This window comes from Phallusia mammillata, chromosome 2 (genome assembly GCF_965637545.1).
Source record: "Phallusia mammillata chromosome 2, kaPhaMamm4.hap1.1, whole genome shotgun sequence".
NCBI lineage: Eukaryota > Metazoa > Chordata > Ascidiacea > Phlebobranchia > Ascidiidae > Phallusia > Phallusia mammillata.
In genome coordinates this window covers 11,728,727-11,740,898 of record NC_137253.1, presented here as the reverse complement: position 1 = coordinate 11,740,898, position 12,172 = coordinate 11,728,727, and the positions used below count along the sequence as shown (strand labels likewise).

The 12,172-nt window shown below is 41.7% G+C and overlaps 1 protein-coding gene across 1 annotated transcript; it reads right to left on the bottom strand.

The window, feature by feature from the left end:
* Positions 1-835: 835 nt before the first annotated feature.
* LOC145213595 (chondroitin sulfate synthase 1-like) lies at positions 836-11,208 on the bottom strand. Its single transcript, XM_080081942.1, has 6 exons — positions 9,728-11,208; positions 9,128-9,254; positions 7,469-7,669; positions 4,789-4,914; positions 3,742-4,035; positions 836-3,224 (listed from the first exon to the last, which is right to left on the bottom strand). The coding sequence occupies exons 1-6, from the start codon at positions 10,657-10,659 to the stop codon at positions 1,686-1,688; spliced, it is 3,219 nt and encodes a 1,072-aa protein (XP_079938068.1). The 5' UTR covers positions 10,660-11,208; the 3' UTR covers positions 836-1,685.
* Between the last annotated feature and the right edge of the window lie 964 nt (positions 11,209-12,172).

Sequence of the window (12,172 nt, the reverse complement as noted above, 5' to 3'; positions counted from 1 at the left end):
GTGATCTGGTGTTGGCGAGCTTTTAGCACATGTTTTGTCCTGTGCTGCGTGATTGGACGCTGCTTTGTGTGGGAATTTGTGCATGAGCACTTGTGTACGATTTGCCTTCTTGTGCCTTTCAGAAGTAATAAACAAACGAACCGAAGTGCAAAGACATTTGTGTGGAGTTTCCAGGACTGGGTCCTGACAAACTCGGGAGCTTGGGGGGTTAAGGACGATAGTTTATACCTCGTTAGTTTGTAGTGACGCGGTTATAACCTGAGACTCATTAGCCACCATTAACATAAACCGAACACTACAAGAACATCATGTTTACCAGTACATGCAATCGCCTTCTTTTCCCCGTTTTCTAGACAAATGAAAAATTTTATGGGGTGATGACTACTCCGTAGTAATTTACCGAATTTATTTTTCACAAAGGTTCGGTTTACACCGAAAAATGTGTTGCGATTGGACCGAAACTCAGTCTTTTACGGACAAAAATTGAAAACACAAAACGTGCCATAGTAGGTTCCACCAAAATCGCAATTAATCGCGTCAACTGTTACATAACTTTCAAAACATTATCGTTGTGCCTACTCCAAGTAAAAGGTAAGTGATTCATTCACAGTGCTGTCGTCATTAACATCTGACGAACAAGTTTAGTTTGCATTCTAATCTCTCTCGTATTTATGTATAATGCTTGAAATAGAAAAGAAATATATTGGTCCAGTATTGCATTACTTGCATGGGTTTGTTTACTCCTAGCTTTTCTTCTCAGATTACAAAACAACGCGAAATTACAAAGAAACCCAACTTGCATCACAACTTGACTGAAAGATTGGTCAATCCAAAGTTCGTAAGCGTAAAGCATTTTTTGTATTTAAGTGTGTATTGTGAAATGTCAGATAAAAATACTGCAACAAAAAATGCGTAAAAAAAAGTAGTAAACAAAATCGAAAAGTTTGCAACAAGAACTTGAAAACACTGATTTCGCTCCGAAGTCAAAAAATCCCGATCACCGTTTGGACTGTTCGTCACAGTGACACGTCACATGACATCAAGAAACTGCACGGGTGGCTCCGGTGCGACATCGAGCGGAGGAGTAAAACTGCCATTTTTTATTAAGTTTTGAGGTAGACATTTGCATAAAGGGTAGCGAAGGCAACGGTCGAAACAACGTCCGATATTACAATGTGTAGTGTGTGAGCAACAAGTACGCGAGAATTTGACAAATTTTTGTCCGAACGTTTTGTTCAGTTGTTACATGCCTCTTTACAAAAGATTTTTTTTACTGATTTAAGTCCTACAGCAAATAATACTTGAAACATCATTGTTAATAACGCATACCATTGGTAAGTGAATTGTGCACCTAGAAATAATTTGTTCAATACCAATTTTTTAATTCAATAATATGTGTAATCAATAAAATGCCTCAAATGCGATTTCTAGAAGCCAATACTTTAAACAGTGATCAAGTAATACTTCTATGAAAGGGTCAATCATAAAATGCATGTGTCAGTGTAGTTTTGTTCGACTAATAAATAGAAAAACAAGACCCCTTGAAGAAACGAGAAGTGCCGAGTGAGTTCTGTTCACCATCCACATAATCCCGCCATAGCTGTGTTAGCACCGCTTGGCGTCTTTATCTCTTTGCTTCAAGTAGTGCCTCCCTTACATGTGATTGCCTATTACTTAAACTGCGGTCATCTGTTTTCTTTCGGGCGGTCTAACTGAGACGCCATTTTTCTTTGTCGCTTTTCGCGTGCTGCATTTCGCTTATCGTCGGCAACTAGCGGCACGATGTCGCTTACCGGGTCGCGGATCTCGTCCGGGTGGTAGAAGTGGCGTCCTAAGTTGTTTCGTCGCCATGCAACCGCAAGATTGTGAACTGATGTGATCCCGGATGCACGAGAAGCTCGGCACATGCGAAGCTGGTTTTCTGCAAGGTCAGGATTGCACGTGGATGGATGGTAGACGTGCACCAAAGACGGGTCCGGTGTTCGTACTATGGTCAGCGCCCTCTTGTTAGCACTGACCATTTCAGGTTCCAAGTTTCTTCTCTGGGCACCTGTAATAGGGCCAGTTTTCAGTCCGCTTACAAATTTGTCCACTAGGTCCACGTCTTCCAAACCCCAGCCCTGGATTTTTATGTTAAAGCCTCCTGAGTTGATAAAATCACTTTGGTGGACGCACAACAATCCATAACCGTAATTTCGCCAATATCCAGTTGAGTTCGTTACTTCAAAATGGTCTTTGTGGCTTTGTTGTCTCCGTATTGCCGCAGCGTCCTGCAGGGCCTCCAAAGCACTTATATTGGGCTCTGAATTGCGCCAAGCGGTCAACGTGATATCAAACTGTGGGTGATACTCACTGAAAAGGATTGGGTAGTACACTTTTGATCCCCGAACGCTGTTTGCGCGACATTTACGAGTAAAACTGGTGTCAAACACAACGTCGACGTCGCAAAAGAACAGCAACGAATCGTTTGAAAAATGTGAAGCCCCAATTTCAAGAGCCATGCCCCGTGAAAACTCGCCACCAATTTGAATATGGCGGAGGTCGTAGAGTGGAAACCTCTCTGCGTAGGAGTTCAAAATCTCGATCGTGATATCCGATTCTTGTTGCTTGACTGGATCGGTCTGCTTAAACAGAACAACTAAAAGGCTAACCGGGTCACCGCGTGACAAACTGACTGCGGCCAGATTGGTCATAAAATTTCTAAACGTATCAACGCGTCCGACTAAAGGAACAATAAGGTTCACAGTGGGCACATCTGTGTTTTCTGGATCCTTGTCATACGAAGTAAAGCGTGCAGAATCCATACGCAGCTTTTTGTCCTTATTCTCTTCGACCGATGGCACAACTACAGGAAGGACTTCTGCTTGAGGCTTAGTCCCACCTATTCCCATGGCCACCAAAAATGATTTTGAACCTTTCAAAAAGGAATCAAATACTGAATCAACAATTCCGCGCCTCGATTCGGTGATTTTCCGCGTGATGGCGCTAATGTTCAGGGGGTCGTCTTCCCACATTTCCGTGCGGACGAACGACTGTTGGAGATAGGCGTGTCTCCTGACTGGAAGCGTCATCTTCTTACCCTTGTATCTTTTGTAGATGAGCAACAGATCTAGTATGTACTCGGCGCCGTACAGAGGATTCACCCGCCTGTATCCATAGGCAATTTGCTTAAAGTCGATCACTCGGCCGCGCACCTTGGCGTTTTCATTCATCATCCGCATTACCTGCAATAAAAAGAAACTTTGTTTAAGTAACAATAGAACACGTAAATTTGAAAAGTCCGCAGTTTTATCTCCGATTTAACACAAGCCAAAGGACACTTCTTTAGTGCAATCGAAGAGGAAAGGGTAGCTTTACCATGTTGTTACTCCAAAAACACTATTTAAATTAAACATTTACTTTATTACTTAACATTAAGGGTACAATTACTTTATTATTTGACATTTAGTTTTAATAATACTGCAAGGTACAATTATATTTATGTTATATTTGTGATTTTCTGTGATTATATCTATGAGCAGAAAAACATGGGCCCCCGAACATTCAAAGTTGGTATTTAGGCGACATCGTAAAATTGGATAGGGCGTAACGGGTTAAATACACATGTTTTGTGCTGGCGTGATGATTTAGAATGCATGCAAGCCATAACGTGTGAAAGACAGAGTGATAACAATGGCCATTGCTCAGTGGTGTATGTTACTCTGCTGTGATTCTTTAAACCTGTCTTTAACCCAAACTCACCTGCATAACAATATTGCGCATTGAGACCTGCCGATGACTAGGCATCGCACGTCTCGCCAAATGCGGAGGAGATGCGTAAAGTAGACGGTCATTGATAAAATCCCACGGGATTACGTCATCTCGCTTCTTGGGCCGAAAACGGTGAAGAGTTGGATGTAAGCCAAGCATGTATTCTTCAATTCCAGGACTTCGATCCAACTCCCGGCTGAGGTCCAACACATCACGTTGGAGCAGTTTTATCTTGCTTAGCTTTTCAATGATCTTTTTGCCACCCATAAACGAATGCAGCTTGACCTGAACATTTTTGTATTAGTATGATGCTATTAGTATGTCAGCATCACTGTTTTAGTTGCTTGGTGCTTAGCCGAGCAGTTGCACAAACTGACCCGAGCATTAAGTTTGCATATTCATGCTCTTATAACATACGAAACAAGTTTTCTAAAGGTTAACCAAGAACAAAAGTGACTGTTTTTTTATATGCGCTAGATAGTGGAAAACACGTACTTCTGGGGCCTGTGGAGTTTAATACTCAGCTGCTCACTTAACGACATGGAAAGCTACAAAACTAGCGTGGAAATATTAATGTTTGTGACGTCACAATGCACCGAGCACTGACGTGAGATGCTCGGTGCTCGACCAAACGGGACATTTGCAGTGTTAGCCCATCCCTACTAGTTAGCTGTTGTACGATCGTAATCTATATACAATAAACCGCACACGCAACGACTGATATATTTTATGGTAGATGGTTCCCAACCCAAGGGGTTCGTGAACGTTAAGGAGTCCGTAAGATGGATGAAGGGGGTCATTGGGTTCGAAAAATTTATGTCCGAGCTTCGCAAAGGCGTTATTTAACATGGGGGTCCAAAGACTTGATAAGAGTAAAAAATGAGTCTTTGACTGATAAAAGATGAGGAAGCATGTTTGTAATGGGTCTTCGCTTTAAAAAACATTGAACAAACCGCGGGACTTGTATGTCCAAAATAAAGGTTTAAAAATAGTACAATATGCTGTAAGGGTTAGTTTGTTCATTATTCTCTGTTTTACCTGGTAAGCTGGATTTTTGTTTGGATGAAGCGTCATAGCAGAATATAGTTTTGGGTTGGAAGGATCAACGTTTGGGTCAATGTAACCCTTGCGGAGGTAGTAATGCTCGTAAAACAATTCCTGCATCTGCAAATAACAATAAATTTTTGGTAAACCACATAAAATGTTCGCCATTTTAACCACATAAAAAGTTCGCCATTTCGTACGTGGTGGAACTAAACGGCATTAAAATATCGGTGAAAGCCGGAAATCACAGCGAACAGTTGCGGGCAAGTGCGGTTTGTATATACGGCCACAATGCATTGCAATTTGACAAACATGGCAATCACAATATTTTAAACAGCAGTGGTTGCCAACTGTGGTTCCCGAAGACTCTGTAGGAAGTTAACGAGCTAACTTAAGTCGACAAGTCAAAATAATCTAATTTGCCAAAATAATCGTGTTTTTTTATTAAGCAACCGAAACTTTTTTAATGTAGTACAGATGTACACTTTTGGGTTTTCCAATCATGTTGTTTTTAATTTACTTTAAATTCACCTTGAAGGACTTTTTTTCCTTTTAACCCTAGGCTAAAGTTCGTTCTGTACTAAATGGCACTGGAACACAGTACAATATCTCCAAATGATACACGGATTGGAAAAGACTGGGTATCTCCATCAGTCTCATAAACCGTGTCGTCATAGTATACAGTGTTTTGGCTAAGGTCGGTCCAATTTTATACGAATGAACGTTGACATAAGAAATGAAAACATAAGCACTGGCGAAAACTGGGAGTAATCAGTGCATCCGGCTAGACTACTTTATTCCGCAAAAATGCCGCCGTCTTGTTAAATTTCGTTCGAGAAGCCGGTGATTTTCGCTGACACGCGCACGCGTCGAAGCACACTGTGCGTCACAAGGGAATTCATTGACTTGCCGGTCATGCCTCATTGATCCCAGCCCACGACACATGTTCGTTGCTGGTTCTGGTAAGCGGCGCACGTAGCAACTTCAAAGGTGGATATGAACGCCTGCAACTAGCACCCACTTTATTGGACTTAAATTTACAGCCAGTATTATGTACCAACTGCACACTTCACGCTTTTGATCTAAGGTGCTAATTCCAGGCGTCGCAGTAGGGTCTTGCGAACAGGAAATAGCATTTGCCCGTCAAGAGACTCAATGATAGGGATTATTGGCGAGAACAAAGGCCTGCCTTCACTGCTATTTCTTACCAATCCATCATTGACCTACTTTTTACGCACGTACGATGCTCGAAAGTCGAATCCACAAGCTGTGTTCTTCAATGCTTCAGCCCAAACCACATTCCACCAACAAACCAACAACGCAGACTCGCCACGGGATTACTGAAGCAAAGCGATTTAAACCTTCTTAACTTACCGATTGCACACAATCATTTGCGTGAAATTACAACGAAAGAAAAATCCATACCACATTTTAAGGCGTCATCGTTTATGCAAGGTTGACATTATAAAAATGACCATACCATGCGATTATTTATGCTGGGTGTACATAAGCATATGTAGGTCAGCGCTGAAATGAACCGTTGGTCATTCATTCTGCCTCAATGCCTTCCGGCCTGAGGTTATCAGCTCAATTACTACTAAAGCGTTTTCACAAGGTTTGTGGTCATTAAACTGTTTTCTAAAGCAGGCTTTGGTCAGTATGGAAAAGATTAACTTTTTATTCATAACAAGCTTTGTTTCCGCACAGGGTACTGAGAAAGGAGCGGTCACCCAGATATCGCTTTAATGGCTTCCTATTCGTCATTGCAACACAAATACGCCACAAGAGGGCTGCTTGTATTGCGTCTCGCCGTCTACAAGCGAGCCGACATCCAAATACATGTGTAAACATTGCTGCTATTTACGCTAACGTTTCTCAGTATTTACTAAGAGTCCATTGGGTCGTAGTGCACATGCTCATTCCACCTCTGACATTTGAAACGGCGTATCATGAGCTCACAATACATAGACAAAGGCGCCTTGTTACGCAAATAACACCGGCGGGACTTAAGAAACCACAAACTCTTGGCTAAGCCATACATATATGGCCTGGGCCCCCACATTGGCGCCCTAGGGTGATAGTTGAGATATGGCACTCTCAGACACAGCCAAATCTACAACGGTTTCACACGACATTATTAAACCTACTTACTGTCAATCTATAGTTGTAAACCTCAGGCTTTGGATAAAAGCCGTAAAAAACATTTTGTTCCGTCGCGGTTTGCACTCAAACATCCCAAGGAGCAGTGTCGGATTAACCATTAGGCAAAGTAGGCACGTGAAAGCAGTAGAAATTTAGTCATGTTTTCAAAATAATTATTTTCTAAACTAGTAAGTATTTATCTTAATAGCTCTGTTTGATTGGCCTCCAAAAACTAGTTAACGCGTTGTTAATCGCAAAAACGCGCAAAGTTGTCATTTAGTTAGGCATATGACCAAGTTTTTGCACGGTAGGCTACCCTATGTTATAGTTGCAACAACGATCTTTGTGACAATGATTTGGCAACACTGATAATTCTATTTTTTAGTTGGCAACCCTGATTTTCGGGCCACTTATAAAATGTGCCTACAGGCCAGCAGACCCTTAATCCAACACTGCCAAGGAGACAAATATGCTCACAATTTCGAATATATGTGAATATTGTTATGCTTCTTCAACAAACAACATCACCAACCTGGTAAGACCATGCGCAATTGACGTTGGCGAATTTTCGAACACAGCGACTCAGTTCCACGTCTTCGTGCCACGAGTAGAGATTCTTGACGCACTCCCGGATGTGAGGACCGACTCTTCGCAACACCTCCCTGCTGAAGATCATCCCTGGACCGCCCATGCAGTAATTCTCACCGTGGTTTAAGCTTAGACGACCGCGCTCCTGTTAAGTTTTGAGTTTTGATAAACAAGCAAACTTTGTACAAACGACTTATGAAAAAATGCCAAAAGTTTGCCAAAAATAATCTAGCATAAACCAAAAGGCTACTTAAATGTAGAACAGACGTGTCTCTTGTGTAAAAGAACAGCTTAGCGTGCCGTTTTTTTATATTTAATAGTCACGGATATACGGAATAAATTGACTCGCACCCACAAACGCATGCACTTGACATAAACCGTTGTCACTGTAGTTAACGATTGTTTTAGGTTGCATTACAGAACTGCCGAAACTCCTGCCATAAGTTAAAACTTAGAAAGGTCATAAATATATGAGTAAGTATAGCATATTTCCTTAGCATTATAGTACAGCAAAGTTTCCTGGTGATTAGCAATAATATGTTTGACATTTAGGGCTTATCAATAAGCTGTTCGTGGCTTATCAGTGTATATCCCCGAGGAGTGCCATTAGTCTTATAAGTTCCAGAGATCCGATTTAAACTTCGCTGTTTGGTGCAGGTGACAACATCCCTCACTAACATAAAAAAAAATTTTTTCAGACTGGACAAGCGTTAAGGCTATCGTCACGAAACCACTCTCGGATCGTCGCGTGTGGTTTGTGTGCGAAGCAACCGAGATGCTTGATTTGTTGACTCAATCCATCGCATTCAGTGGACATTGGACAACCCGATTTGATCATTGTTTTGAAGTCATCGGGCAGTTGTGATGTGACTCTTCACAAACAAGCTGGTAAGTTTCGAGTTTGGCTTAAAGCTACAGGTTTCAAAGCGGGTGTCTTAAATCTTTGCTAGAACTCAATTAAACTTACAAAGATTATACCGTGGTGCATTATGTAGGAGGTGGTTGTAAAGTTTAACATTTTGGTTTCTTTGTATCAAATTGTTCTAAGTAACCATAACTTTATTAGAGCATGGGTTTATTGACATTACGTAAACGACATGCTTAACATGGGTTATTTAGAGTTTATCTTATAAGGCTATCACACTTTTGATTAAATAACCGTACACTGCCAACTGAGGTTTGGCAACAAGATAAGGCGTCGATATTGACGATAAACATAAATTGCCAATCGCAAGGCGGACAAAATGCGGAAAGAACAACGAGCTATTAATAAAGTCCGATCTGACAGCTCTGGACAGTTTAAAATATGTAGGTCAGCAAACCCAAGTACTGCCAATCCCTATCACATCCGGTTGCCATACGATGACGACAAACAAAACGACATGTTTTCCAGACTTGCGTTTGTGAAATTGTGTTTCGTGTGTTTTTGCGGTGTCTATATTGGTCCGTAATGTTAGTTGTAAAAATCCAGATGCTACACAAACCCCACTAAATTATCATCAACTGCCAAAGTTTCAGTTCAAATCATACATTGACAGGGTTGAAAAACTGGCGTTTTTAGTACCTGACGTGGTTTTGTCTTTAATTTTGTAAATTAAAATACCTCAGCGTTGCCGAGACCAGTTTGACCGAGGAAGATTGGTTGGCTGCTGTTCAAACGCCGCAGAAACCTTTCAAGCTTCTCCGTTTTGATGTAAACGTCGTCGTCCGCCCTCATAAACCATTGGTACCTGCAAAAACGTACAAGGTTAAATTTAGATACGACTGCAGTTTACCTTTTTAATGTTGGAAGTTATTATTTTCAACTCAAGCAGACCCTATTAGGTAAATGGTTTTCTTTCCTTAAGAGAATCTTCTTAAGAACGAAACTTCCTGTATTTTGAAGACGGTCCACGTATTGTTACTACGGCTGATTGATTGCTTTTGAGTCTGTAGTTTGTGGTTATAGCACAACGAGCTTTGTGTAGAAACCCAATAGTATCAAGAGATTGTGCATGTGCCAAACCAAGTTGAAATTTGCAACGACATTAGCATACATTTCCCCAGCTGCATTCCTAAACCAATTCCCACACCACAATCTTTTATCTTATTGTTTTGTATTTGCCCGAACTCGTAGCGATATGCAACACCTTAATGAAAAGATTCAAAGACAATAGCTCTAGTTTCTGAAATAGGAAGTTTCGCTGATCTAAAGTTCACTCACCCTGAATCAAGGTAGGTGTCGTACATTTGCTTTAAAAGAAGAAATGACTTCTTCTGGGGAGGATACACGTCATCACGCACTGATGTCAGTCGAACCAGGGGCAAGGGTTTCTCACCGTCGTCAACATTTTTTACCCCTTCACCCACGTAAAACTCAACTTTCCCAGCAACCCCTGGACCCCACGTCTGCATAATAGCCCGCCCCCTGGTGGTAAGATACTTCTGTGCTGTTAAAACTCCAATATACATAAAGTTTTTTCCATCGCCCTTCACAATAGTTCTTTCGACAGGACGCGGCTTTTTTGACTTAGTTAGTGGTTTTCTTGGCGTTTCAAACCTAGCACGACTTTCTGTGCTTTTACGCTCGGGGTCATCTTTGGCGTACGCGTCATAATTCACGTACTTCTGCGCTTTGGGTACAGGTCGAAAGTCCTCAAGTCTGTCCTGCTGCGAAATTTCACCAGGCTCCATGTCCATGTCGCTTTCATACACAGAATCCAGCTCTTTCTGTCTTCGTGCTCGCTCCTCTTCCAAATCAAAATCGTCAAAATTATTTCTTTCGCCAGCTTCCTCTGGTGTTTTAACGTCATTCTTAGGCATTGGCTGAACTTTATTGTCTTGTTCTTGAGAGTTTAAGTTATCACCGTAATCCTTTTTGCCGTAAATTGCCTCATCGTCGCAGTCTTTGCCTCGTCTTGGACCCCGGGCATTAGCTGGATACCTTACACGGGCAGAACCAACCCGAAATTCGGGAAGACCGTTGTCCATGCCCCCATGCCTCAGGCCGCCGCCCTGAGCTATGACTTCGATGTTAATATCAGTGCGATTCGGCACCGGAATCGCAAACCATGAAGCTAAGTTAAAACCAAGAAGAACACCAAGAACAAGACCGACCACTGATCTTCGACTAAACATTCGCCGTTGAGATCCCATTGCTATGAAGACTTCCAAATTCCCGGCAAGAATGACACTGCCCTCTCTAATTAGTCAATCGACTGACAGGCGGCACGTTAAAACTCAATTACAGTCCATTAGTGCTTTTGCAACGCGTGTAAGTATTGAGTACACTGTTATCAGCACAAGGACCACAGTGGCAGATAGACAAAGCTATTGGAAATAGCTTGCCCGCGTGGCCTTTTTTCGAGTTCAGACCATTGTTCAGTTTCACAGGTTTCGCTAGCGTTACACAACGTGCAAGAAACTGTAAAACAAGATACAATGCAAAGTCTGCTGCTTATCTTTGCACAGCGCCGTTCACACTACGCGAATTGTGAGAAAACAGCTGGAGACCACGAGACGTCTAGAGCCTACAACACCTTTCACGAAATTATCCCCACCTGAGCAAACGTTATTTACATAAGTGCGGTGTATAGCTGTTGCTAACATAATTGTATCAAATGTAATAGCTATCGTTTACAAAGCAGCTCGTTTTAGTATGGAAGCAAAATTACGTGGCACATTAATTAGCGTCAAACCAACCACGGTCTGGAGTTTGCCATACTTTCTTTCACACTTGAATGTAACTAAAAAAGCTTAAGAACTTATAGGCTACAAGCAAACTAAGGACGGTGGTAATAAGGTTGTCGACTTACTTGGCCCAAATTGAGAATTATAATCAAACACAACATTGCTCCCAACAATAAGCTTAGGGGTAATATCCGACAGGCAACTTACGCAGACAGTTTTGCCTGAGTTTCAATTGAGACTATCAAATGTCAGGCAAATATCCGTCGGCCGGAATGCGGCCAATAATACGCCCCGAGACAAACCGCGAAGGTTCCTCGGAAATAATTGACCAGACATGCACACACTCAAGTAAATTTGTCACTGGCAAGACTTTTATGCAAAATGTAATTGAGACACCTAGCAGTAACATAGGCGTATCCGTTTTTCTTCCTGTTCTATGCTTATAGGTTGCAGCTTGCAGGTACTTGCCAGAAACGAGTACCGTCTGACCCTGAGGCATCAAGTAAAAAAACTAGTTTTTTACATCGGTAAGACTTTCGGTTTTACAAGCTGCCAAGCTGTATGAAGACTTTGGTAAACTTCAGTCTGTCCCGTCCGAAGACACAATAACAAAGGCGCCTTGCGTAAATCTGTCAAGTTTCCCACAAAATTACTGCAAAGGCAAGTCTTGAAAACTGACAAATCACAAAACAAAAAACTTATAGACAGGTTTTGTTGCTTACCTTAGTTTATTTGTCAATTTGTTTGCTTTTGCCAAAGTATGCCAACAAAAAGCTCTAGGCTTGTAAAACGCCCAAATCTTGAGTAATTATTATCAACAAAAAGAAGCAGTTTAGGGGTCCAGACCAAATAGCGTGCCTTCAAACTGGGTCAGTTTTATTGAAACTAGGAGGTCTTGCTATTTGTCTGCGAAGACAGTTCGGGACGAGTGCAATAACACAATGCCAATTTTACTCAGGAATGACTGGTCTGTAATTCA

Excerpts from the sequence above, each read along its gene's own strand:
- LOC145213595 (XM_080081942.1), bottom strand. The coding sequence starts at position 10,659 with ATGGGATCTCAACGGCGAATGTTTAGTCGAAGATCAGTGGTCGGTCTT. Across the intron at positions 7,670-9,127 it reads CTGGTCTCGGCAACGCTGAG|GAGCGCGGTCGTCTAAGCTT; the intron begins GTATTTTAATTT and ends AAAACTTAACAG. Across the intron at positions 4,915-7,468 it reads ATTGCGCATGGTCTTACCAG|ATGCAGGAATTGTTTTACGA; the intron begins GTTGGTGATGTT and ends TGTTATTTGCAG.